This window comes from the organism of the source record quoted next, unplaced genomic scaffold (genome assembly GCF_019419815.1).
Source record: "Pyrus x bretschneideri cultivar Hongxiangsu unplaced genomic scaffold, Pyrus_bretschneideri_v1 Contig38, whole genome shotgun sequence".
Taxonomy (NCBI): Eukaryota; Viridiplantae; Streptophyta; class Magnoliopsida; order Rosales; family Rosaceae; genus Pyrus; species Pyrus x bretschneideri.
The window spans coordinates 3,931,135-3,957,775 of record NW_025999701.1 but is presented as its reverse complement, the minus strand read 5'-3'; the positions used below and the strand labels follow the sequence as shown (position 1 = coordinate 3,957,775).

The window sequence follows — 26,641 nt, the reverse complement described above, 5'->3', positions numbered from 1 at the left end:
ACCCAGAGTTTAATGTTAAAATAAAACAAGATGATGCATGGCTTCCATAATTGAATTCAACGGGGAGTTTGTGAGGCAAGGGCAAAGAAAAAACCAATGGGGAAGGGTCCCCCTGGAATTCCTTCCAAGACCTGTTGAATAATTTTTACAAATTCTATCATTTCACCAATTCGAACTAGATAACGAGCCAATGAATCTTCTTTTTGCCATTGTACTTCCCAATCAAATTCATCGTAACATTCATAATGATCAAGACGCAGATGGAGATGACGATGATGATAGGGATGTGGATGAAGTGGGGGTGGTGCATATTGGGCTAGTAGGTGTAGCACAGCCAGAACCAGGGCATACATCCCAACACCACCACCACCACACTATACCACACGCCACTAACATAGCGTTTGGATTGCCACTGTATTTGTTTTTTGCTAGAATTAAAGATCGAAAATTGATTATCTGCGTCTTAGTAAATTGTGAGCTCATGATTTTGATAGTGGAGTTCACTCAGAATAGACAGTCGAACACTGGAAAATGATAGTGGTGAAGAATCAAAGGTTATAGGGGAGGCCCTCTCTCATATATTCCTCTTTGTCTCCTTCCCATCTCGCTCTAATTCTCTCTAATTTTTATTTTTTTAATTATGAAGAACCAAATTTTTATTTTTTTGGAATAAATTAAGAAAAAAATAATGAAAGAACAAAAACTGGAAATGCAAATTTCTCGATGCCCACTTCATATAGTCATTTAGATCGTGTTTATGATTGTTGCTTCAATTTTTCAACTGAGAGAGAGAGAGAGAGAGAGAGAGAGAGAGAGAGAGAGAGAGAGAGAGAGAGAGAGAGAGAGAGAGAGAGAGAGAGAGAGAGAGATCAGGTTGCAAGCATGAAGATGAAGTAAGAGAGGAAGAAGTCTATGGGGAGGGACTTTAAAATGGCCACATAAGTAGTAAACAAAGGAACTAACAGAAACGAGACAGTTGCACGACGTTGGTACGGAATAGTGAGCTTGTATGATATTGAAAAAATTAAAAAAAAAATTGTATGAATTTGAATTTAGATGAAAATTGAGGGGGCAAACTGTAATTTTTTCTGAGTTCTTTTTCATTTTTACAATCAAGAGTGGGAAAAGGAGAATCGAGATCGGACTTTATTGAGTTTGAAAGATTGATGAGCCAATTTGATCCTTCATCTAAAGAAAAATTTAGTTCAAACTTAGCCAATTGAGTGTCGCTGAATTGATCAACTTTGATTGGGTTATTTCCAAACCAAACAGTTTACAATTGGTAAAAGTTGCTTTAGCAAATGAGCTTACGGCGTGTGTGTGTGTGAAGAATAACTTACATGAAATGAACTTAAGTGCAGGAGTGGTACCATGCTCCACTTGGAAAAAAAAAAAAAAAAACCGAATTGAATAATATGGTTAATCTCGTCCTTACCCATACATATTGTGTTGCAATTAAGTTCGTCTCTTGTATAAGGCTATTGCAAAATTTCTAACAAGAAGAAAAAAAAAAACTGTTGAAAATGTCACTGTCTGAAGAGATATTAAAACAGTGTTAATATTAGCAAACTTAAGTTTTAAATCGATATTGGCATTTATGTGATTGATAAATCTCTTGATGGGATTGAATCAGCGCTTGTTGATGCCAAACAATCACACGATCAAAGACCTAAGCTTCACGCGCCCACGAGGTGGGGAGGTTAGCCAATGGATACTCCAATGCCTAAGTTAGTTTCTTTGAAAATAGTGTGTTTAGGGCTTTTAGAGGTAGCAAAAACCTACAGAAATTTGGTAGAAATTGAGAAATATATAGTAGAGAGGTTAGGGTTTTACCCTACATATGACGGCATCCTATTGGCCAAGGTGTATGGAAATAATATTCTCCAAATATTAAATAGGAAATAATATCTTGAGATAATGGTGGAAATATCTAATTGATTAAAATAGGGATTACTACTTGAGTTGAGTCAATCTTCAATTGGGAATGTATTAAAGATAGGATTTGGTAATTAATCCTTATCTTTAATGCCTTCGAGTTTACTTGCCATGGGCAGGTAAGCTGTGAGCAGTCATATTCAACTGTTTGGACCTTTAGGAGAGCTAAGCTGCACATAAGAGTATTTGAGAAGCCTGCACATTCAATGAGGGTAATCTTGTATTTCTTAAGCGAAAGTCTACATGTCGCCCTCTAGAAATTTTGAAATTATTTTAAGCTTCACATCGATTTTAGATATTATTTCTGAGATTTTTCGATCTCACTTTGTTTTCTCTGATGTTGTGAGTTAGCTTTGGCTTGTATTCCCCATTTCTTTACTAACCAAAGAAAAAAACAATATTGATGTCAACTAATCTCTTGAAAGCAAGAATAGTTGTAGAGAGCACGTACTCGCTATACTAGCTTACTATTTTAATCACCAAAGACCACTCTTTCTGGTCCATATTTTTTTACATATTTGTTTCTTTTGTCATTGGATTATAACTTACTTCAAAGGAGCTCAGGGTGGGACAAACCAAATCTTCTGTACGAAGTTGACATGCAATGTAAACCATGGCACCATCATTTTATATTGTCTAATAAGTAAAGAAAAATGCCAGTCAATACAATTATACTATGTAAACTTTAATTATACCATCTAGATCTACGTTTGATGTAACTTTCTGCCTTCCCCAACCCTCTAACCATTTATTCTTTTTCCCCAAGTAACAATAAAATGACCTCACATTTGTCTCTCACTTTAAGTCCTTTATGTGAAATTTTGTTAATATCAAAATTCTCTTATTCTGACGTTAATTTAAAGGTCTTATCTGAATGTGTGGCCGTTGACCTATAAATTGATTTGTTATATCTTATATTGTCAATAGATTTTAGTCGTCCAACACACATTAATGGAACTGATTACAATATTTACATATATTTAATATGGTCTTCATCTGACCGTTGAGATGTTTCTATTGAATATATGTAAGCATTGCAGCCAAATCTCACATTAACATATATGTTTTTTTTTCTAATTGAGAAATTTGCAATGATTGACCAAGAATATAGCAGAAACTACACTATCTTGATATACAACGAGGGCTGAAAATATCAATGTCAACTCAAAATATCATATATCAGCGTCTAGATAAGAGATGAGCTATGTTTGCGTATATATCTATATCAATCCAACAACAAGCCTAGGATCCGGCCCCCAACCTGATCTTCAAAAATGGCAATATGCTTTGGTATGTGTCATGTGATGACAAAAAATTGAAGATGATAAAAGTGAGAAATGGAAAGCAAAAAAAGAAATTAGAGAGAGTGAGTCCAAAAAGTCACCAAAAGTTGTTTTAAGAAGAAACCAAACAGGTGTACGCCCACCCAATGCGTTGTAAAACAGAATCAGCGAGTACACCAGACCATAACATACACGCGCGCGTACCCTCACCCCTGCTTGATTCGGGTCTCTCCGAGACAATAAGCTCTCGGCTGTCTTCGTATGGACTCTCAGCGGTTCCTTCCTCATACAAGAATCACCTCTCTCTCTCTCTCTCTCTCTCTCTCTCTCACTTTGCTCTCCCACGAAGAAAAATCGATCCCGTTTCTCTCTCTAGAACCCATCTCTCTGTTTTCTGCATTATACGTGTTGGACGGTTCTTCGGCACCGAAATTCTGAGGGCAAGTAATTAATCCATTTGGGCGTTAATTTCATTGCATGGTCTTGATTTTGTGGAGGTATGGAATTCCGGGTTGCCGTAGGCTTCACGTTTTCTTTATTGGGTTTTGATTGGTTTGCTAACTTTGTTCATGAAAAAGTGCTTTTTTCATGATTACCGTGACGGAGGACGAGCAGGCGCAGAATTGTACTCGACTAGATGTTTTAACGTGTTTTTCTTACTGTTCTATTAGATTTGATGCTTCATATGCATATAATCTATATATCTGATTCGGATTTCTGGTTCGCATTGAATTATATGCCATAGAGCCAATCTTTGTTCAATTCTTTTCTTGTTTTCATTGTTTGAATTTCGTTGTGTTTGCATTTGTAGGAACCTTTCGAGTATATGTGTTTGCTGTAGTGTTGTGCACTTGATGTCCGATATCTTGACAAGGATATCGGTGATGATATTGTATCTGTATTCCATTGATGTAGTAAATAAATTTATGCCTTAATAGTATAATCATTAGGGAGAGAGTAGGAGAGGTTGGTGATTTTATAGAGCAGAATCACTAGGCTGCTTGGGTGCTTTGTGTTTATTGATTAGGTATACGTTAAATGGATTTGGTGTGATTCTGATTCTGGAATTGGATGTTGACTGCTGAATGGTTGCTTGATATATTTATGCTAGATTTTTTTTCCATCGGTGGAATCTGACGAAGACTTCAAAAACTGGGAAATCAGTTTCTTCTCCACTTGTTAATTGGTGGAGATGTCTAGTTATGTGGGTGTTCACATTACAGATCAATCGCTTCAAAGCCAGTTCACGCAGGTTGAGCTTCGCAGTCTGGAATCCAAAGTATGTATATTTTGTTCCCTAGCCAGTTGATGTTTAAGGGATAGGAGGTTTATCTGAATTTTGGTATCGTATGATATTTTTGGATGTTATTATGGATAGTTTTTCTTTAATATGCGGCGTTGAGTTAATTGTAAACTTTCTGTGCTTTTCAGTTTAATTCAGTGAAGAATCAGAATGGTAAAGTTATGGCTGGAGATTTGCCACCTCTAATGGTTAAATTAAAGGCATTTAGGGAAATGTATTCTGAGGAGGAGATCAGAGGTATCTTAAGTGCGTTGGATTCTGACTTCAGTGACGAGATTGATTTTGAATCCTTCCTTAAGGTGATTCATATTGTTTCTTTGTTTTCTTTTTCCTATCTCTCTCTCTCTCTCACACACGCACACACACACATGCACGCTCACATACATTTACATATGTAAACGGAAATCAGAATATTAAAACCCCAGAGAATACAAGACTAAAACACCCTTTGATTTAGGGCAGCATCCACTTGGTTTCCGCATTACAGGCTGCATATGTGTGTTGCCCTGTCTAGATTCAAATAAGTGTGGTAGTTTGTAGTATCATAGTACTATACCACCCTTTTTAATTGAAAGAAGTCCCAAATCAGAAGAAATGTTTGTTTAAGTTTTTTATTTTCCTTGTTTTTTAGTTAGGTGTATATGACATTGCATGTAAATTGTAATTTGCATACATTTACAAGGGAGTTTATAGGATTTCAAATATTAATTTATTGCACAAACTGCACAGGCATACCTAAGTTTGCAAGGGCAAACAACAGCAAAATCGGGTGGTTCAAAGAACTCTTCATCATTCTTGAAGGCCACCACAACCACCCTCCTTCATACAATCAGTGAATCAGAGAAAGCATCTTACGTGGCTCACATAAACAGCTATCTCGGGGATGACCCGTTTCTAAAGCAGTTTCTCCCATTAGACCCAGCTACAAATGACCTATTCCATCTTGCAAAAGATGGAGTTCTCCTCTGGTATTTAATCAGGCTTCGGTTTATCAATGCCTATGCGGTTACGTCTGTTAAAGCTGTTTTTTAAATTCTTTTATGAAGTTCGTGTAATTGATCAAATGCAGCAAGCTTATAAATGTTGCTGTGCCTGGGACTATAGATGAACGAGCAATTAACACCAAAAGGGTTCTCAACCCGTGGGAGAGGAATGAGAACCACACTCTTTGCCTCAACTCTGCCAAGGCCATTGGCTGCACAGTGGTTAACATTGGCACGCAGGACCTGGTTGAAGGAAGAGTACGTTTAAAATTTTGATTCTGAAACTAGTTCGGTGTATATTTTTGGGATACAAGAATTTATGTTTTGGTTATTTATTTGCAGCCTCATCTGCTACTGGGGTTGATTTCGCAAATTATAAAGGTAGGTAGCTAAAGTTTGTTTTGACACTAAATCTAGCATAACCACGAAAAAATTAAGTTAGTTGCAGTCTTGATTATTCATTTTGTTGACTCTTTACCCTTTTGCCTTGCTTGAAACCAATATGGAAACTTCAGATCCAACTGTTGGCAGATCTCAACCTTAAGAAGACGCCTCAGCTTGTAGAATTGGTGGATGACAGCAGGGTAATACAGTTTGGAATTTTTTTCTTGTATTCTTGATTTCCAAAACCTTGCAGTTAATGAGTTTTTGGAAAAGAAGAATTTGTTAAGGACTTTCTCTTTCTTGTATCATTATGTCACAGGATGTTGAAGAGCTTTTGAGTTTACCCCCCGAGAAGGTATTGTTGAAATGGATGAATTTCCACCTCCAGAAAGCCGGCTACAAGAAACCTGTTTCAAACTTTTCTTCTGACGTGAAGGTATTTATCATCCCTCTTGTATATTTAGCAGCATGTAGCACAGTAGCAGTGTCATTATCACTCCTCTTGTATTCTTTTTCTCTTTTTTTGCGGGTAGGCGGTAGGGAATTTAGAATGCTTAATGTGATCCCATTCTCTTTCTAAAGCAAATTAACTTGAAAAGAAATGATCTGATTGATTTATTAAAACAGGTAATAAAACACAGAACATTTTTCCTGTTATAGAATAGAGTGCCAAGGACTAGTACTGTTAACAAGACTCTTTCCAGTATAATTATTCGCAAATGATATCCTCCTTCCTCACTTATCTCTTTCATTCAATCAGAACTTGCAGTTCTGTAATCACTACCACTGTTTCATTATTGATTTCTCATCAATTGAATAGACCTATAAACCAACTGATTATTTTTTCATAATTTGTAATCCAAGCACAGGATGGAGAAGCTTATGCTTACCTACTTAATGTTCTTGCTCCAGAACACTGCAATCCTGCCACATTGGATGCCAAGCCCAATGAAAGGGCAAAGTTGGTTCTTGATCATGCCGAGAGAATGAACTGCAAAAGATATTTAACTCCGAAAGACATTATTGAGGGTTCTTCAAACTTAAATCTGGCATTTGTGGCACAAATATTCCATGAAAGGTTGGAAATGAACTATCACTACTTTTTATAGTCAAATTATCCTTGTGTTAATTTTATATGGGATCGAAGTAACTAGGTAGAGAACTGAGAATAAGCATAGGCATACAATCCTGCATATGATATATTGTCAAAAGAATTTGTCGAAATCATTCTTCTAGTAGCCTAGCCTTTTGTTCTTGTCGTATATGTGAAGTATATCTCTCTTGCTAGACAGTATGGCACACTATGCTGTTAGATTGTTAGCGAAGACCACTCATAAGGCCAAACTTTGACATGCGAGCATTGCATTGCACACTCTGTCTCTATCTCTCTCCCTGGATGTGTATGTTGTTACTCTCATGATTTTTAAACAAATTGAATTATTTTAGTAATTTGTTGACCAAGAATATACCGTGTACAGGAACGGCCTCTCCACAGATAGCAAGAAGATTTCTTTTGCAGAGATGATGACAGATGATGTGCAAACATCTAGAGAAGAGAGATGCTTCCGGCTGTGGATCAACAGTCTAGGAATTGTTAGTTATGTTAATAATGTTTTTGAAGATGTGAGAAATGGGTGAGTGTTCCTAGTTTAAGCAAGAGTTTATCTGACAGAGATAGATACATTGCTTTTCCTTGATGTACTTTTTTTCATTTAATTTATGATTTTGGCACTCACAATATGTGCTTTACTTTCATAATTCGTGTATGCAGATGGATACTATTAGAAGTACTCGATAAGGTTTCTCCAGGATCAGTGAACTGGAAGCAAGCATCAAAGCCTCCAATTAAAATGCCATTTAGAAAAGTAGAGAATTGCAATCAAATTGTAAGGATTGGAAAGCAACTGAAATTCTCGCTGGTGAATGTCGCTGGAAATGATATTGTGCAGGGAAACAAGAAACTCATACTTGGTAATTTTCACTGTGTTTCATATGTGTGCACACCTTCCTGGTCCCTTAGCTTTTGAGCTTAACAGATCTACTGGAGTAACTGGTTATGTGCTAAATCAAATTTTTGGTCCGTCTTCATGCTTTATTCCTTACTGGTGTCATTTATGTAGTTATTTGATGAAGTACATACTTCTGCATCCAGAGGGTGACTTATTTTTTTAATCTGACTTTACGTTAAAGCTTCTTCTTTGTTTTCTATTCTCAAGAACAAAATGCTGTGCAGTTGTTAGCTACTCCCAATTAATTGAAATAATGATTTTTCTTTTTTTCTTTTTTTTTTTTTTCACCCAGCGTTCCTATGGCAGTTGATGAGGTTTAATATGCTTCAACTTTTGAGAAATCTAAGATCTCACTCCCAAGGAAAGGAGATGACGGATGCTGATATTTTAAAGTGGGCTAACATCAAAGTCAGAAGCACAGGCAGAACTTCTCAAATGGAGAGTTTTAAGGTTCTAACCGACTAAACCTGTTTTCGTTTTAAATGTAGGTTGGGTCATTATTCTAGATATGTTTATATGATGTATTCTGAAACCTGAGATTTCTCTCCAGGATAAGAGCCTGTCAAATGGGATTTTCTTCCTTGAGCTTCTCAGTGCTGTAGAGCCTAGAGTTGTTAATTGGAACCTTGTTACTAAGGGTGAAAGTGGTAAGCTTCTCTGCAACATTATCGTTTACAATTGAGCAAGAAAAGCCTTTGACCCATTAACCAAGTTTGAGTAAAGTACCGATGAGAAAAGTGCTTTCTTGTTGCAATGATAGCTGATGAAAAGAAGTTGAACGCTACATACATAGTCAGCGTTGCCCGGAAGCTTGGCTGTTCCATATTCTTGTTGCCTGAGGACATCATGGAGGTAACTCTAACTGCAATTGTTCCGTTGCCTCATTTACCTCACTTAATACAACGACTAAAGTAGTGACACTTTCTCATGACTTTGATGCCCTACACGATTTATGAGAATGATATTGTCACGCCATTCAGAGGAAAAAACTACAAAAAATACACCAAGAAGTCATTATTGTGATGTTATTGCAGGTGAATCAGAAGATGCTTTTGACCCTAACAGCCAGCATTATGTTTTGGAGTCTGCAACAGCCGGTTGATGACACAGAAAGATTGCTGTCCCCTGTTGACGCTTCACCGGCGACATCCATCAGCGGAGAGGATGAAAGCTCCTCTTCCCTTGGTGGTGAGATTTCAAATTTAAGCATTGACGACAGTGCCTCGGACACTACAGTCTCTTCACAGGTTGAGAATGACGGCAGCAACGCTCCTCTGGGAGGCGGGATTGGGGTGGAAGGGGAAGGAGGGTGCATAGCTGTAAAGTAGGTCGAAGGAAAAGCGTAAACAGAGAGTTCCATAAAAATATGGTTTGTTGTCAAGAGAGAAAGAAAAAGGGGACAACATTGTAAAGTATTTATACTATGTAGATAGTAACTTTCTTTTTGACAGTATAATTCACAAGATACGTTTGGCGATTGGGAATACAAGTGAGATAGGAAAAGAAAATAAAAGAGAGTAAAGGGCAAGAGCTGAAATGTACTTGTATCGATAAAGAGCGAGCATATACGAGTGTTTTTTAACGGATCGGGTTGGAAACAATTTTTTTTTTAATTTCGTTTCCAAGTTTCGGATCCGATCGAATTGATTCACAATTTTTAAATTTGGAATATCCGGTATTTTGGAATCAGAGTAATCTCATAAATTTCAAAACATAACTCAGAGATTCATATATTGACAAATTTTTTAACATTCTTGATTTTTTTTTTTTTTTTTGGTAAACACATTTTATTGTTTTCTTCATAATATTTGGTATATGCTTATGGATAAATTTAGTTAATTTTGTAATATACTATATGCTTAGCATTTTTAATATACAAGTGTGCGATTAATATAAAAAAAAAAATGAACAAACTTGATTCCAAAATACATAATTTTAATAAATAACTATAAAACATCGAATTTTAGAATTTTTTAAATATCAATAAGTTCAGCGAAAAAAAATCATAAAATTTGGAATTCTTTGAACCTCTACATACATTCCAATTTCCATTCCTAATTTCTTAAAGATATTTGGATTCAGAAATTTTCTAGTTCGAGTCTGAAAGTTTTAATATTGGAATAGGAAACACTTTCAGACTCGAACTCATATAAAAATATTTTCATATTTTTATTTCAGAATGAAAGTGTGTGAAAGTTTTAAATTGTATGTAGATTATAAGTTCTAACTTGCACCCTAAGCTTAACTCATATAATCTACATTACTCTTTGAGAGAAGAAAGACAAGCGAAACAGTAACTTAACTCTGACGAGACAATTCTCGAGTTAAACAGTAGCAAGGAATGATCATACCTTCTAAAAAGCAGGGCTTCCTTCTCTCATTGAGACTAACACAATCATAAATTTCCTTGCTACTGGTTTTCTGATCCCTGCAGAAGTTACGAAGGAAAGAGAAAACGGGGGAAAGAAAAATTACTGTTCCAGTTATTGCACCTGCAAGTTAGAAAAGACTAGACTGATGGGCTTTTCGTTGAATACAGCATTCTATGAAGCAAACCACAGGATGGAGACTGGAGATGTTGCCCTCACACAGTTGCTGTATGTCGTTCGTAGTTCATTTTTTAAAGCTTGTGAGCACTAGGATAAGAAATATGAAGCAAACCACAGGATGAAACTCGGGCTAGTAAGCCACTTGCCAACAGCAAGTCTCTGTATATTTGAAATGATAGTGTAGAGAAAAAGAAACTATCATTCCAGTGCACCAATGAATAAAGAATTCTCATATGGAAAATGCAAACACAACATAAAGTCTAGTACATCTGTGAATTATTCAATTTGATGAAATGGAAAGAAGAGAAAATTGTCCAGAGCACACCGTCTCAGATTATATAGAGACCAGAACAAACCAGAAAGTGTCAGCCCATGAGAAGTAGCAATACGCCGACCCCTCTCTCCAGAAAGCGTCAGCCCATGAGCAGTAGCAATACGCCGACCCCTCTCTCAGAAATCGAGCAACAAACAAGAGTTTTTTCCGTGCCAATCTTATTGACAATGCTCACTTCAGGCATGTGGTTTTCAACTGCCTCTATCATAATTTTGTGTTGGCATTATGTAGGTCAAGTCCAGATAATACTAACTTCTGATGCGAAGAATTATAGGAAGACTAGGTACAGAAATCCCTATCAATATAAAACGATGAATATATAAGCATAGTTTTCTCCCTTCACTCAACAGACGTAATTTCTTCTGATATGATACAGCACAACAAGAGACGAGGAACTGGAGATATCATATAACCATAAAACTCTTGTATTTGTAACTTAATGTTTGTTTTTAAGTCAAAAGAGACTAGTAGCAAAATGAATTCATGAAGTTCAGATAAAAAATTCAGTCCCAACTAAGGAGTCACCAGTAAATAAATGGATACAAAAAAAAAAAAAAAAAAAGGATGACTGGGGCCTTTGTCAGACCTGTCAAATGCATCCAAGAAATGTACTTGACTGCAACACATTGCCACCCTCTCTTAAATAATTTACTAGAAATGGCAACAATGTTTAAATAATGCACGTGTGTAAATAAAATCCTACTTCAACTCTAATTTTAAACTGCAATCTTCAGCCTGATTGGAAGAAAGAGAGAGTCTACAGATTAAAAAAGACATCGCTGCTTTGGGAAGGAAATTGCTGTCTAGTTCTATTTAATCATACAAGAGCTTAACTGATGATAGCAAACAAGTTCATATCATGAAGCTCCATCAAGAAATAAACAAAAGAAAGCACACATTGGTTCTAACTAAACATTCAATGCGACGAGGTACATGGGAAGCATAAGAATCATATGTGTGTGTGTAAGGAACAAAGCATGCAATTGCCGATACTACAAATGTTATCTGTCAAAATACCAAAGACAAAAAAAAAAAGGTCAAAACTCTTACCAGAACAAAAATGTTGTTACGAATTATCACTTGGAAAGCAGAAAGACCACTGGTGTTGTGCGTTGGACACTACCAACTCAGCTACAAGACTCGCTAATGCAAAAGGGTGGTCCAGTATAAGAAGGTAATCACCTGTGCGAGGCGCACAAAGCCAAAGACATCTTCAGTCATAACCTCATTTCCAGTTAAATGGAGGGCCAATTCAGGTCGCTGGCTGTATTCGCACAGCCAGCAAAAGGAAAAATATATATTTCCACAACTTGAAGTGCCGCAGCAAGTCACTTGGGTTAAGTTACATGGTTGCACTGAGACACACTTTAGACCCTTGAATGCAACTTATATCACAAAATTCGTTCTCTCTCGCTCTCATCCTTACTTTAATAGGTAGGAACCAGGTAAGCTTGCTTGAACAGTTGACTATATTTGGGCTTTTAAACACAGTTCATATGTTGGGAAGAAATAAGAGGAGAATGTCTAGGATTTGGTAGATCTCTTCCGTTCTAGGATGTGATTTGTCAATTGAATAAAATTGGTAAACTTGATTATCAACCTCAATCCAACTGCAACCTGGGGTTTTATAAGCATTTTGCTCCCTCAGCATCTTTCTCACATTTCGGACATCATCCCACTTCCCCAACTGCCCATATATATTGGCCAACATGGTCCCATACGCACCATTATTTGGTTCAAGTTGAATCAACCTTTTAACTGCAATTTCTGCGAGATCTGTGCGACCATGAATCTTACATCCATTAAGCAGAGAACCCCATATGACCTCATCGGGTTCAATTTTCATTCCCCTCACAGCTTCCATGGCTTCCTCAAATCGACCTGCTCGACCAAGAAGGTCTATCAAGCATCCATAGTGTTCTATCTGAGGCTCAATCCCATAACCCAGAGTCATCAAATCAAAATAAGAAATACCTTTCTCTACCAACCCTCCATGCGTGCAGGCATTGAATAAGCCTACAAAAGTGACCTCATCTGGTCTTACATCAGCCCCACACTGTATCATGTCCTCAAACACACAAATTGCATTGTCACTATCGCCGTGCAGAGCATAAGAGTTTATCATGGAATTCCAAGAGGTCAAGCTTTTTTGCGAGGTCCTGTCGAAAACCCTTCTTGCCACTTTCAAGCTCCCACATTTCCCATACATATCTACTAAAGCATTGGAAACAAATGAATCTGGACCAAGCGCATTTTTGTAAACATAGTTGTGCATAGATTTACCAAGCTGCAGCATGCCAGTGTGACTACAAGCCGAAAGAACACATACAGCAGTAACCTGATTCGGCCTATTTTCTCGATGTTTCTCCCCATGTGCAATATAAACCATTTTTTTGAACAGAGAAATTGCCTCCGAGAACTGGCCATTCTGCGTGCACCCCGCAATAACAGCATTCCAAGAAGGGACATCTCTCTCTGGCATTTTCTCGAACAACAACAGAGCACCACCAATGTCCCCAACTCTAGTGTACCCAGAAATCATAGCCGTCCAGGTCACGACATTTTTCTCAGACATTTCATCATACACCCGCCTTGCTGAGCCAACATCGGAGCGGAACCTCGAGTAGGAATCAAGAAGAGCTGTTTGCACAACAGGGTATTGGCCAAAACCCGATTTCATGATGTGGGTATGCACCAATTCAGTCCCGTGAGACTTAAAAACCTCTGGACTAGATCTCAAGATGTGGGGGTAGATAAAATGGTTGGGTTGAGGGCTTCCCTGACAAAACATGCGTCGGTACAACAAAAAAACAGAATGATGGTGGGACTGGGAGGCATAACCGGCAATCATGGCAGCGTAATGGTATACATTCGGGTAGTGGAGGCAGTCGAAGATGAGGCGAGCATAGGGAAGGTTGGCATTGGGGAGAGTGACAAGGCAGAAGCGGACGAGCTTGAAGGCGTAGATTTCACTCTGGCCGTAACCAAGAGTGATGATAAAGACGTGCAGTTGCTTTAGATGGTTGAGGGTTTTGCATTTTGCAAGTAATTGGTTTACATTCAACATCTTCTCTCCTAATTTTGTGTACAAAACTGGAAGACACACACACAAACTTACACTAATGCTGCATTTTCTCTTCGTCAGACCGGTTAAGACTCCAATACCGAACCAGCAGCAAGCATTGATGAATGCCCAACAATCACATACAAGCTACAGACATCAGTTTGGATTAAACCCGAATTAAATCTTAAAATTCACACTTGGTACATGTTAAATAACAAATCTTCAAAACCTAACACAAAATCCCCAAATTTCCCCAAATCTACAACGAAAATTAGCTACAAATTTAACAGGAGTTCCTTTTCATTTTTAATTTTAATTTGGACAAAGGTTTAAGGTTGTTTAAAACGAATGAGAATTCTCTTTTATGAGGATCGTTAAATTGTTTGTTTATCTTACATCAGTAAAAAATTATTTTAAATATTTTTATTTAAAATCAAATATAAATCGTATCTGATGAAAATTGATCGTATAATGTACAATGAAATGGACACGATTTGAGAATCCTCGGGATTCTCACAAAAAGGATACGGAGAGGATCCTCATTAGTTTAAGACCATCTCCAACTTGGGTTAAAACCAAAAATTTTAACCCATAAAATTTAGGCATTCACTCAAAAATAGTTTTTCTGCTCTAATATTTTGGGTTAAATTTGTAGTTCGAAATTATTAAAAAATGAATTTAAGATTTTTTTTTTCTTGAACTTTTTTAAAAATAAATAAATTATGTAGACTTTCCTAATTTAATTTTATGAACATTTTAATCAAAAAATATTTAAATTCCGATAAATATTGAAAAATCAAAACTGACATCATAAAACTCGTGAAACACTATGAAAAAATATTGAAGATTTTTTTTAATTATTTTAGCCGTTAGATTTGAATTGGACCATTAGGTCTTTTCTTATTACCGTTGGATTTGATAATATTATATCTTAACCGTTAGTTTCAATAAATTTATAAATATAAAACTAAAAAAAAAAAAACATATATGCTGGGTCAGCCTAATAACTCAGGATGAAATCTTAACCTAAATTTGCTATAGAAATGAGTTTTTGGTTAAAATTCATATTTGATCCAAGAGTTTGAGTAGGTCTAAGAATTGAATTAGCCTTAAATTTACTATTCCCCATTGTATTCTATGCATAATCTCATTTTACCTAGTATACTCTATTATTCTTTATTTTTACATTTGAGACATTGAAAACCCTAAATTATATTAACACGAAAAACGAAAGAAACCAAGCCTAAGCCAAAATTGCCCCAGGTTCCCTCCATACGAACCCTAAATGGCTCAATTTTTTTGGTATTAGTTCTATGTATAACTTAGTAAGTTGTTATTAACACTTCAAAATCCTCCCAGTGTTAGTGAAGTGAATTTGAAAAGTCCTTCCTAGTAAGGTGAATATGAGAGGTGAAGGGGTGCATAATGATTTTTACTTCTATTTTTTAATAATATATCCTCTGTTTACTAACAAGAAATGAAAATGTGAAGTATGTGTATCACTAACATTATGTGTGAGTGACCGGAGCTTTCTGATTTTGTTTAGCCGCCGGCCCTAGCAAGGCCTGGGTCGGTGGCAACCTCTTTCTTCCATCTCTGTTTTCTTTTCTTCCTTTTCTTATGCTTCTGTTTGATTCTGACCAATCTTTTTTCTTCCTTTTGCATCGGATCTAATGGAACCTTGGCCTTCGTCGGAAATTTCTCAATTCCGACCATCTCTTTTCTCTTCCCCTGTTGTCTTCCAACATCCATGACTCTTTTCAGCCCATCTTCTACCCATCCCTTATGGTTCTGGCCTCTCTCTATCCCACTATTTCTCATATATGCAACCGTATTTTCTAAGTGCGTTTCGCAGCTCTCTTGGAAGGTGTGTAGAGTGTATACTCGGGTGGTCACATCACCATCTTCCATGAGTTTCATTTATTTGTTGGTTGCAGATTTTGATTTTGTGGTATGATGGAAGAGGGTGGAATTAGCTTGATTTCCGGTTTGGAGGCTTCGTTTGGTTGGATTCCGATGACTGCAAGAGGCGATGGTTCGTTGTAGGCAATTCGTTTTTTTTTTTTGGTGGTTTGTTGTCAGCGATGTTGACTGCGTCTGTTTTCTTAGGGTTTTTGTTTTTCTTTTGTTTGTTTTGGCTCAATATTTGGGTTGGGTCTTTTGCTTTGGGATTCTTTTTGTAATTTTGGGCTCTATTTGTATTTGAATTCCTATATGTATATTTTTCTTGTGTTGGTAACGAAGAATTTACCTTTGTACCAAAAAATAAATAAATAATTTGTTCGTTTATAGTACACAAAGAATGACTAAAGAAGTAGGTTCAATGTTAAAAACATGTGTTCTATTCCCAATTTTGATAACCAAGAGGGAATATTATGGGAATAAGTAGATTTAATGTTAAAAACATGTGTTCTATTGCCACTTAGTATTACGGTTTAGTGAGATTCTTTTTCACTTGTAAGTGAGAGATCTTAGGTTCAATTCTCGTCAAAGGCAAATTTGAACTATATTATTGCTAGCTCATTGTGAGGCCCACCCCTTCCCCTTAGCGTAGATAATATCATTTGTTAAAAAAAAAAACATGTGTTCTATTCCCAATTTTGATAACCAACAACAACAAAGCCTTTTTCCCACTAAGTGGGGTCGGCTATATGAATCCTAGAACGCCATTGCGTTCGGTTTTATGTCGCATCTTCCGTTAGATCCAAGTACTCTAAGTCTTTTCTTAGAGTCTTTTCCAAAATCCTTCTAGGTCTTCCTCTACCCCTTCGATCCTAAACCTCTGTCATGTAATCGCATCTTCTAACTAGATCGTCAGTATGCCTTCGTTTCACATGTCCAAACCACTGTAACCGATTTTCGTCTTTCCTTCAATTTTGGCTACTCCTACTCTACCTCGGATATCTTCATTACTAATCTTATCATTTCTCATGTACCCGCACATTCAACGAAGCATTCTCTGCTACAACTGTTTTATGTACGTGTTGATACTTTACTGCCCAACATTCCGTGCCATATAGCATTAATGGTCTTATTACCAAGAGGGGATAATTGGACAATTTAATTACCACGTGTTGTAATCGTATAAGCCATTCAATGTGTGGATGGCCAACCCACTGCTACCCACTACAACTCTATATGTTTGTCTACTAATCCACTTGCTACCTCATTTTTCCATATAAAATCACACACAAAAACACAAAGTTTTACAGCTAAGAAGAGAAAAAAAGAAAGAAGGAAGAAGAGAGGAAGAAGAGAGAAGCCACAAGGCTCACGACAGAGAGAAGAAAAAGAGAGGAGATAATATAGAGAGAGTTATCTTTGTAATCTTATGATTTAAGATTATAAATAGAAGCATTGCCGCTGCTTCGATGACGTACTCCAGTCACACTAACTGTAAAGGAACCTCGTAAATTTTGGGTCTTGTTTCATTCATTTCACTGCACACATCGTCGATTTTATAACACGTTATCAACACGAGAAGTTCTCGTGTCAGTGGAAATCACAACGCCACAAATCCTGTTCACCTTTGTTGCCTAGAATCTCACATATAAGAAAATCTTTTCATTTCATCTTAAAATCTTTGTACTATTGATTTTCCTGAAGCAAAGAAAAAAAAAAATATATATATATATATATGTTATTGTATGACTGTATATCATCTTTCGTAGAAGCAATGGCAAAAACTACAACGAATCCTAGTATCACACAAAAAAGGAATGTTGGTAAATTGATTATTAGAGTATTAGTTTAGGGATTAGTGGAGTATTAGTTTAGGGGTTGCTAAATTGAAAAGAAGAAATACGGCTGTAATAAGGATTATTATACTTGCATTACATGCATTAAATTCCACGGATTACAACACTCAAACCTTCCATTCCCAAACCCTCTCTCTCTCTCTCTCTCTCTCTCCCCGACGCCATTTGCCCTTTGATCTCTCAGCTCAGTAGGACGCCGTGTCGAGTTGATTCTCCGAAATGTCTCAGGTATGATCTTCCGCCCAAACCTTGAAAATTTTCTCTTCTTTCCTTCCAAAATGTGAATAATTTATTTTTTCTGTTTCGACATTGAACTTGTGCTTGTTGAATGAAAAGGGTATCGCAATTTTTTTTTTTTTGTGACTCTTTACATCTTCGGTTCCGCTTTCTACTTTTGTGGGTACTATGTACCAAACAGTTATTCTCAAGTTTGAATATTTGAAATCTCTATTTGGTATCATATTTAAAATTTTTACCATTTTTCAAAACATTTCTTAAAAATTTTTTTTGAAAACAATTTTTTTTGAAAACAATTTTTTTAAGGTTTAAAAACTTATTTGGTATGTGATTTAAAAATTTTAAATCTTATAACTTTAATTGGACAAAAAAATCCAAAAAGAGGGGGCCGAGAGAAAAAAAGGAGAGGAGAAAAGAAAGGAAGACATGATTGGAAGAAAGGGAAAGAAAATAGATGAATGGAAGAGATAAAAAGGAAAAAGAGTGAGAGAAAGAACCGAGAAAATAAAGAGAGCAGATTGAAGGTGAGACAATATAGGTAAACAAAGAAGGGGGAGATAGAAAGTAGAAAAGAGAAAGATAGATTTGGAGCGAGAGGGAAGGAGAGAGAAAAAAGAAAGGAGACTCTAAAAACTCAGTTTTTGTTTTTTTGAAAAATAGACTATATTTTTGAGTTAAACTTGAGTTCAGTTTTTGAAAATAGTCATACCAAATAAGTTTTTAAAGCTTAAAACTTAAAAATTGTATTTGAGTTTAAAAAGTTCGATTTAAGAAAAATATCAAAACTCAGCATTTCACTGAAATTGAACACAGCAATGCCAACAAAATTGCCATGTTTTTTCGGATATTTTTCGGTTTCTGCCCTTTTAATATAAGAAGAGGCATATAACAAATCATTTAGAAAAAGAGAAAGTTGCAAGATTGATGATGAACTTCGTCCTTTTTATAATGATGTCCTGCTTTTTTTTTTTTTCATTTGTCTTCAAGTACATTGCATATTTGAGTTTTGGTATTTGTTTCTCATTCGTTGTTTCCGAGCTATATAATGTTTAGAGCCAGTGAATATGTTGGATTTTCAGGACATTCAATATGCCAGAATGCTCGGATTTATGGATGAGGATATGATTAGTGACGCAGAAGATGACTCAGTTGACATTGATGGCATATTTGGCTATGTCTGTTGTATATGCGATGATGGTGGCGACCTTTTGTGGTATGCTCGTGTCCTCTTGTTCATATAATACTGATGGTAAACTCAGAAAATCTGTTATGAAATTTATTTCCTAGAATTTACGGGTGAATGTTTATATGTTCTTGTACAGCTGTGAAGGGAGGTGCCTTAGGTCCTTTCATGCGACTGTAGAGGCTGGAGTGGGATCTGGTTGCAGATCTCTCGGCTTTATGCGAGGTGCTGTCGATGTATGCTCATGTTATATATATATACTTTGAAAGTTCTACTTATTTGTTTTCATTTGTCATTCTGTTGTTATCGTCATCATGACCTTCGCTAATTATATATGTTTTTTGAATTGATAGGTGATGTCAACTTTCTTATGCAAGAACTGTAAATTTAAACAACATCAGTGCTATGCTTGTGGGGAGTTAGGGTCCTCTGATAAATCTTCGGGTGCCAAGGTATGAGCTTGTTGTAACTCGAAACAAACTGAACTGCTGTTGAAGTTTTGGTATCCTGATGTTGGATTAGTTTTATATAGTTGTACTGTATGAAGTGCCACTTGATTATTTTTAACCCTACTCAAAGAGTTCTGTAATTTCAGAACTCGTTTGATTAGTCAGAAATATCCTATTTCCCTCATATTCCGCTTACTATATCATTCATTTAATGCATTCACCATTTCTGATGCAAATTTTAGTACGTACTTTTTGGTCACTTTAGAGTTCTCTACCCGTTTATATTTCTGATTGAATTTTTATTTACTAAGATACTTGAATTTCTGCTTCTGTGAAAGATCCGACCTTTTCCTTTTTTTGTTGTTTTATTAAATAGCCAACTTTTCCTTGTATTTCTGTGACTCTGTCAGAAATCATCAGTGTATCCTTTTCTGCCTTTTTATGTTATTATCACTAGTATTGTCTGTAGTAGTATGTATGTATGTATGTATGTATGTATGTATGTATGTGTGTGTGTGTGTGTGTGTGTGTGCGCGCGCGCGTGTGTGCGCGTGTGTATTGTGTGGCTTTATTTTAAAGAGTTCTATTCACGTTCCCTTAGGTTTTTCCCTGTGCTTCCGCGATTTGTGGTCGTTTTTACCATCCTCGATGTGTTGCAAAGTTACTTTGTCAAAATAATAGAGAATCTGCTGAAGAACTTGAAGAAAAGATTTCTCTGGGGGATTATTTTACGTGTCCAGTTCACAAGTGCAGCGTTTGTCAAGAAGGGGAGAATAAGAAGGTCCATGAATTGCAGTTGGCTGTGTGCATGCGTTGCCCTCAATCGTACCATAGGAAATGCTTGCCAAGGTACTCTTGATGGTCTTTTCTTTTGTTTTATATTGAATATTAATGTTACTTCATTTGAGCATCTCGATGGTTGATGCTTGAATATCTTGTAACAGGGAGATTGCTTTTGAGGAGAAGGGTGGAAAATTTGGAGAAGGGAGATCAATACAAAGAGCCTGGGATGATCTACTTCCAAACCGCATACTAATATATTGCACGTATGCATTATTTTCTTTGATGAGCTGTTTTTATTTACCTTTGTTGGCTGTAACTACGAATGGACCATTGTTTTGTTTTCTTCTTTTCACCAGGAAGCATGCGATAAACAGCTACACTGGATCTGCAGCAAGGGACCACATAAAATTTCCCGAATTTGAAGAGAGGAAGAGAAAACAGGCATTAGAGGAGCTTGTAGCTAGAAGGAAAGCTCCATCTAAATCAAGAAATGATTACTATGAAGAGTTGTGTAGGGGGAGAACTGTTCCCACGGTATCCAAACCAAAGCAAAAACCAGTATCTAAACAGGAGCAAAGGCCATCTTTTGCTGTGAATCATGAGAATCCAGATGTACTTAGTGTTGATTCAGAGAGGAGGTAACCTTATCAAACTTATACAATTATATTTCTATCTGTGTTATTACACCCTTAATTCGACACCCTTTTATGTAGTCTCGAAGGGATTTGGTATGATTATAGACAATCGTGGGTGTCAATATTATTGGTGGTTTCTGTTTTCTGTTTTAATGTTGACTTTTGCAATTTAGAGTATTGGATCTAATGGAAAAAGCTGCATCTTCATTAACTCTGGAAGATGTTATACGTAAGTACCCAATTCCGACAACTCATGCATACTCATCAAAGTTTTTTGTGAACAAGAAGATGTTATTAGGAAAGGTGGAAGGCTCGACTGAGGTACATGTAGTGAAAAATCCAAATATTATTTCAGTCTGTAGACAGCGCTATTTGTAGTAATTTCTCTTATCAATTAGTTTTGTGATGTCGTCTCTGTATATTAAGGCTGTTCGAACGGCCTTACAAAAACTAGAGAACGGGTGCAGCACTGAAGATGCAGAAGCTGTCTGCGAGCGTGATGTTCTTAACCAGATTTTTATGTGGAAGGTGGTTGCTTATTCTTGTAGCATCCTACATTGTCTCTCATTTTTATGTGAAAAAATCTTTTCATGGTGATGCTCTTTGCTTTAAATCTATGCTATATTTGTTAATGCTTTGATGATATACATGCCTGATATGCTAGACTTATCATATGAGTCTGTTGCCTACTCTGTCGGGTTCTGGTCTGCAGTTTGTAAGGAAATGCGAAGTTGGTCCTTTTTATACAGACCAACAGACACTGTACAGAATAATTTTGAAAACATTTAAGTTCTGATATTACCACATTAAATGTTAGTGAAATCTGAAGTTTGTGGCTCTGCTGGTCCTTGTGTGTATGTGAAGTTATGTAATATTTGTCAGTCTTTTGGTCTTGATTATCCTTAGTTACCTTCTTTTACTTTTGTAAGGTATTTGTACTGATCGTTCAGATTACGACGTTCTCATAATTTTTCATTATACATTTACTTTGATGCAGAAGAAGCTGCATGTTTATCTCGCTCCATTTCTTAATGCCACGCGCTACACATCCTTTGGCCGCCATTTTACCAAGGTGAAGAAACTGGAACAGGTAATCTGGTCCTGTTTTCTATTTCATAACTATGTTAAATATTCCTATCTTGTTTTACGGTTTTACCTTTGTTCTGTTTCTGTATAAATATTTTCTTGCCCCCCCTCTGATTCCTTGGATTGAAAAACTTCTCCATCTCACTTACGTATCAGTGTGTGACGTATGCTTAGTTGCTTACTGAAAAATCAGGCTAGTTATAAATAAAGGCAAATAAATAATTAATACCAAATTTCTCATTGTAATAAATAATATACTTGACAAAAGAATAAATGAAATTTTCTTTTGCATAAATGAAATTCTCATTGGCACAAGGTGATAAGGAGCAAGTACGGCTTGCAGGCTAATGGGTGGGATGCAAATCCTTCGCTGCGTGTTTCAAGTCGTAGCCCTTAGATAGATACTTTGTCTGGTCTTTCATCATTCCTAGAGTGCTGCAAGTTTGAGGTGGGCAACAGGGAGAGGGTGAGGTTTTGGGAGGATGGTTGGTTGGAGGGTGGACCATTGAAAGCAGTATCCTAGATTATTCTTGTTATTGAGAAAGCACGACCAGAGCATTTCAAGTTTTGTGGATTTTTCTCTTCAGTCTTTGAGCTGGAATTTTGATTTCAGAATAAATTTGAATGAGCAGGAGATAGCAGAGGCGGCTAGGTTATTACAGAAAGGTGGAAAATGTTTGTTTGATTCAATCAAGAGCAGATAATATAAGGTGGAAACTATATCAGAATTGTTCACTTTCAAATCTTATAGCCCTTTCTTGTGCAACAATGGATCTGTGCAACATTTTCCACCCTTTTCTCAGATTTGGGAATCAAGAATTCCTCCAAAAGTCAAAGTTCTTGTGTGGTTAGTGGCTATTGGGAAGGTGAACACCAGTGATCAAGTTCAAAGGCGAAGGCCTTTTATTTATATTTCTCCCCATTGGTGCAGCTTGTGTAAATCTGAGGAGGAGAGTGTTAATCATGTTTTTCTCCGTTGTTCTTACTCAATACAGTTGTGGTGGAAATTGTTCCAGGAAGTTAGAGCTAGTTGGGACATTCCAAGGGGTTGTTTCGAGCTTCTAAGCACCAAGTTCAAGGCTTTAGGAAAGGGGAGGAAAGCTAAAGCTTTGTGGGGCTTATTGGTGTTAGCAGTTTTTTGGAACATTTGGTTGGAGCGTAATAGAAGAGTTTTGAGGATTATAATGGAGTGGGGGTAGAAGAACTATGGGGTAGAGTAAGATACTGGGCAGCCCCTCTGGGGCATCAGTTTCGAATGAGTTCAGGGATTATTCTCTTTCTCATATAGTGTGGGATATGTTAGCAGCAGTAAAATGATTTTGGTTCAGTTTTAGTTACTTGTAGATAGATGTACTTGAGAGGTCTTAGCGAGTTTTGCTGGATGGTGGATTTCTTATCCACTATTTTGTAATTCTTGTTATTGTTTTAATAAATTGTTATCGTTTCTTCTCAAAAAAAAAAAAAAAAAAAAAAAAAATTCCTGTCCTGTTTTCACATTATGATGTGATATGACTTCCATGTAAATTGGTCCTGCCATCAAACAAAAGTTAATTAGACGCAGGACTCTTTCAAATATAGTTGCAAATATAGTTCGTTTAGTTTTATATTATTACCTCTTTCCCATATTGTTCCGCCACTTGAAACACTGCATTGATGTGTAAAAGTTTGATTGTTGCCTCCCTCGTTCAAACAGTTTTCTCTATTTGTTTATCTTTTGTGTGGTTATCTCTCTATTAAACTTGAATGTGCATAACTAATACCAAAGAGAATGATAAAATGATGCATTGAATGTGCAGATTGTCGATAGGCTCCATTGGTATGTTCAGCCTGGAGATATGGTAAGCATATATATACTTGTTTCTGTGAAATCTTGAGTACTTTGGTGTTGCAAGTGCAATTTATATCTTGTCTTGACCTCCCATTCTAATATACATGAGTCACTTCACATACCTATTATATATAGGCGTTCCCATTTTAAGAAAAACATCCTATAATAATCATGCCAAACTTGAACGTAAAATTAATGTTTAAAAACTAAATTAGTCCCCGTAATACAGACTTTTAATGACATTATTGGAATTCAAGAGAAATTTCCATACCTAATTAATCTGTGACACAGATGGCGTCCACGCATAATTTCTAAGCGTGCCGCTTAGGTTAAAATATTTGAATAAGGAACGGCAGACATGACAATGTTTGAAAAACCTTGGACAGGGTAACCTTTGAGGTGAGGGACCAAAGTGCAATTTCGGGGAAATTACAGGGGTGAAATATGTCACCCTAAAGAGTGTGCAATATATTGCAAGAGAAACCAACTCATTCCTATGATACTATAGATTTTATATAAAGCAGATTTCCCATGGGAAGAATATAATAGTTGTTAATTAAGTTATCTTGATAATGTATGAACTTGCGTGCAACTTACAAATTTATGTTCTCTAAAAAATTTTAAAACAGAAAATTGCAAGCGAGTTATCTTTGGAAAATGGTTTCCGCGTTCTGGGATGTTCATTTTGGATACCGACCTTGCGCTTGATTAATAATTGCTAGTGTTCGTAGTTTTCTATGTGCACGCATATTAGGTATATGTTAGCACCTGATTACTTATGATCCCAATGAGCAGATAGTGGACTTCAGTTGTGGTTCCAATGACTTCAGTATCCTAATGAGCAAAAAGCTTGAACAGACAGGGAAGAACTGCTTGTATAAAAACTATGACTTGTTTCAGCCAGAGGTAATATCCATTATTTAAGTTCTTGTAATGCCTATTGCATATGATTATGATCTCTGTAAACACGGTGGTATGGGTCACCTGCGTTAATACTTGACATTTTTATTAAGAATTTGGGCATGTTGTTTGAAACGCTTGCTTCTTCCATTGGTCTCTTACACTATGGCTTAAACCATCATATCTCCTAATTTTGTTTGGTAGACGGGGAGGAAAATAAGTTTAAGGCATATCACACTGCTAAAATAGGTTGACGCGCACAAAATCTTTTCATCTTTTATCTCACCAACCTTTATGGTATTGGACCCCATTGGTTATGGGAGGCCTTGAGAGGTCTGCCTCCCTTCCACTTTTCCTCTCCCACCAAACAAGAGATGTCCCATTCTTCCTTCCCTTTTTCTCTGCCCCTCCATTCACCCCTCTTATTTTCCTTCTGAGCAGAAATAGTGCTGTGCAGTGTGCATTACTTTGAGAAGCCGCAGATTTCTTACAGTACAGATCAACAACATATTGTGGTTGCTCATACATTTTACCGACAGTTTATCACACAGAGAAGTGTCTTGGGCTATTTTTGTTGTTTTTTCTTAATTTCTGAAGCTCTTAAGTAATCTTTATAAGGGGGACCTCCTGTATTGAAATTGTTTCTTATAGATTTGCGAGTACTTACAGTCGTTTGCTGCCCGTTTGAATCCCTACTGTATTGAAGTTTTGGGATTTACTGGGTCTTGGGCATAGCAGAAATGAAATTTGGACAACCCACACTTGATTTCTATACCTGGTTCTTGATTCCGATCAGCATCATTTGTGCTTAATAAAGTTATTTTAAGATGTTTATTTTTATTGTGGTTATTTGCCTCTTCTTATGTTGTTCTCTTATATAGGTTGGTTTGTAGAGCGTTCTATGCATGTGCTGATTTAAATGCTCAAAAAAAGACAAAAAATGTAGGAAATTCTTGTTTTGATGTACATTCCGATTTGGCAGAACGATTTTAATTTTGAGAAGAAGGATTGGATGACTGTCAAAAGAGAGGAGTTACAGAAAGGGGCGCCACTGGTAAAAATCGAGGCTTCGTTTTTTAAATAACAAGATGTCTGGGTACGAAACCTCACTATTTCCTTATTTGCTTCTTGAGCAGATCATTGGACTGAACCCTCCTTTTGGAGTCAAAGCAGCTTTGGCGAACAAGTTCATTGACAAGGCTCTTGAATTTGAGCCAAAGCTCCTCATTCTTATTGTTCCACCAGAAACACAAAGGTAGTGTGCAGTTGTCCATCTCTCTCATCTCGCTTACTCACAAACACACAAATGCATCCTCATTGGGTGTATGGGGAATGTCCATGCACACGGGATTGTGCATGGACACGCATACTTCTGGCTTTTCATTATATTCGACCCAAATTTGTTATTATGTTCCTCATGTAAGCCTTCCACCAGGTTGGATAGAAAGAAATCACCCTATGAGCTGATTTGGGAGGATGATCGGTTATTATCTGGAAAGGTAAAGCTAATATATTAGAATCTCAGTTTCCTGAGTTGTATATTAGAATCTCAGTGTCATGGTGGCTCGTGTCTCTGTGCAGTCATTTTATCTTCCTGGATCGGTCGACGTGGATAACAAACAAATCGATCAGTGGAATTTGATATCGCCGCCACTTTATCTTTGGAGTCGTCGTGATCGAGCTGCTGAGCACAAGGCCATAGCTCAAAAGCAAGGCCACTCCTTTGGAAGATAGGATGAGGGTGGAAGAGGTTTATCTGAGCAAAAGCGCATGTAGATTTGTAGTTCCAGGAAGATATGGTTATGACCCGAATTAGGATCAGAGGTTGAGAAATCATGAGAAAGCACAATAGAACCAAGTAAGATTAATACTTAGATGATTTTTATTAGTTCTCAAACACTCGTTTCATTAGTAAATTTAAAGATTATAAAAGAATTT

At 36.7% G+C, this 26,641-nt stretch overlaps 3 protein-coding genes across 4 annotated transcripts; 2 read left to right on the top strand and 1 right to left on the bottom strand.

Annotated features, from left to right (window-relative positions):
- Positions 1-3,422: 3,422 nt before the first annotated feature.
- On the top strand, positions 3,423-9,383 carry LOC103954519 (fimbrin-1-like). Its single transcript, XM_009366359.3, has 15 exons — positions 3,423-3,715; positions 4,330-4,497; positions 4,650-4,820; positions 5,251-5,489; positions 5,591-5,762; positions 5,847-5,885; positions 6,020-6,088; positions 6,208-6,324; positions 6,758-6,966; positions 7,367-7,522; positions 7,660-7,859; positions 8,190-8,347; positions 8,448-8,544; positions 8,658-8,749; positions 8,932-9,383. The coding sequence occupies exons 2-15, from the start codon at positions 4,411-4,413 to the stop codon at positions 9,223-9,225; spliced, it is 2,100 nt and encodes a 699-aa protein (XP_009364634.2). The 5' UTR covers positions 3,423-3,715; positions 4,330-4,410; the 3' UTR covers positions 9,226-9,383.
- A 1,244-nt stretch (positions 9,384-10,627) lies between these two features.
- On the bottom strand, positions 10,628-14,001 carry LOC103954539 (pentatricopeptide repeat-containing protein At1g33350). The gene is made up of 3 exons (XM_048564108.1): positions 13,989-14,001; positions 11,831-13,873; positions 10,628-11,075 (listed from the first exon to the last, which is right to left on the bottom strand). Exons 1-2 carry the CDS (start codon positions 13,999-14,001, stop codon positions 12,273-12,275), a joined length of 1,614 nt encoding a protein of 537 aa, XP_048420065.1. The 3' UTR covers positions 10,628-11,075; positions 11,831-12,272.
- Positions 14,002-17,593: 3,592 nt separating this feature from the next.
- On the top strand, positions 17,594-26,625 carry LOC103954538 (protein ENHANCED DOWNY MILDEW 2-like). Of its 2 annotated transcripts, XM_009366369.3 has the most exons (16): positions 17,594-17,830; positions 18,919-19,052; positions 19,162-19,258; positions 19,376-19,474; positions 20,073-20,320; positions 20,416-20,517; positions 20,611-20,892; positions 21,063-21,210; positions 21,316-21,417; positions 21,887-21,979; positions 23,772-23,813; positions 24,599-24,709; positions 25,686-25,757; positions 25,840-25,958; positions 26,139-26,202; positions 26,285-26,625. In XM_009366369.3, exons 1-16 carry the CDS (start codon positions 17,822-17,824, stop codon positions 26,435-26,437), a joined length of 1,875 nt encoding a protein of 624 aa, XP_009364644.2. In that variant the 5' UTR covers positions 17,594-17,821; the 3' UTR covers positions 26,438-26,625. The 2 variants fall into 2 exon arrangements, with proteins under 2 accessions (XP_009364644.2, XP_048420034.1); XM_048564077.1 differs by lacking the exon at positions 17,594-17,830 and having other exon boundaries at positions 18,692-19,052.
- Positions 26,626-26,641: the final 16 nt, after the last annotated feature.

Bases quoted from the DNA above. Each gene is read 5' to 3' on its own strand.
- LOC103954519 (XM_009366359.3), top strand. From the start codon at position 4,411: ATGTCTAGTTATGTGGGTGTTCACATTACAGATCAATCGCTTCAAAGC. The intron at 4,821-5,250 runs GTGATTCATATT...CAAACTGCACAG, and splicing joins ATTTTGAATCCTTCCTTAAG to GCATACCTAAGTTTGCAAGG. The intron at 6,089-6,207 runs GTAATACAGTTT...ATTATGTCACAG, and splicing joins AATTGGTGGATGACAGCAGG to GATGTTGAAGAGCTTTTGAG.
- LOC103954538 (XM_048564077.1), top strand. From the start codon at position 18,904: ATGTTGGATTTTCAGGACATTCAATATGCCAGAATGCTCGGATTTATG. The intron at 19,475-20,072 runs GTATGAGCTTGT...ACGTTCCCTTAG, and splicing joins ATAAATCTTCGGGTGCCAAG to GTTTTTCCCTGTGCTTCCGC. The intron at 20,321-20,415 runs GTACTCTTGATG...ATCTTGTAACAG, and splicing joins CATAGGAAATGCTTGCCAAG to GGAGATTGCTTTTGAGGAGA.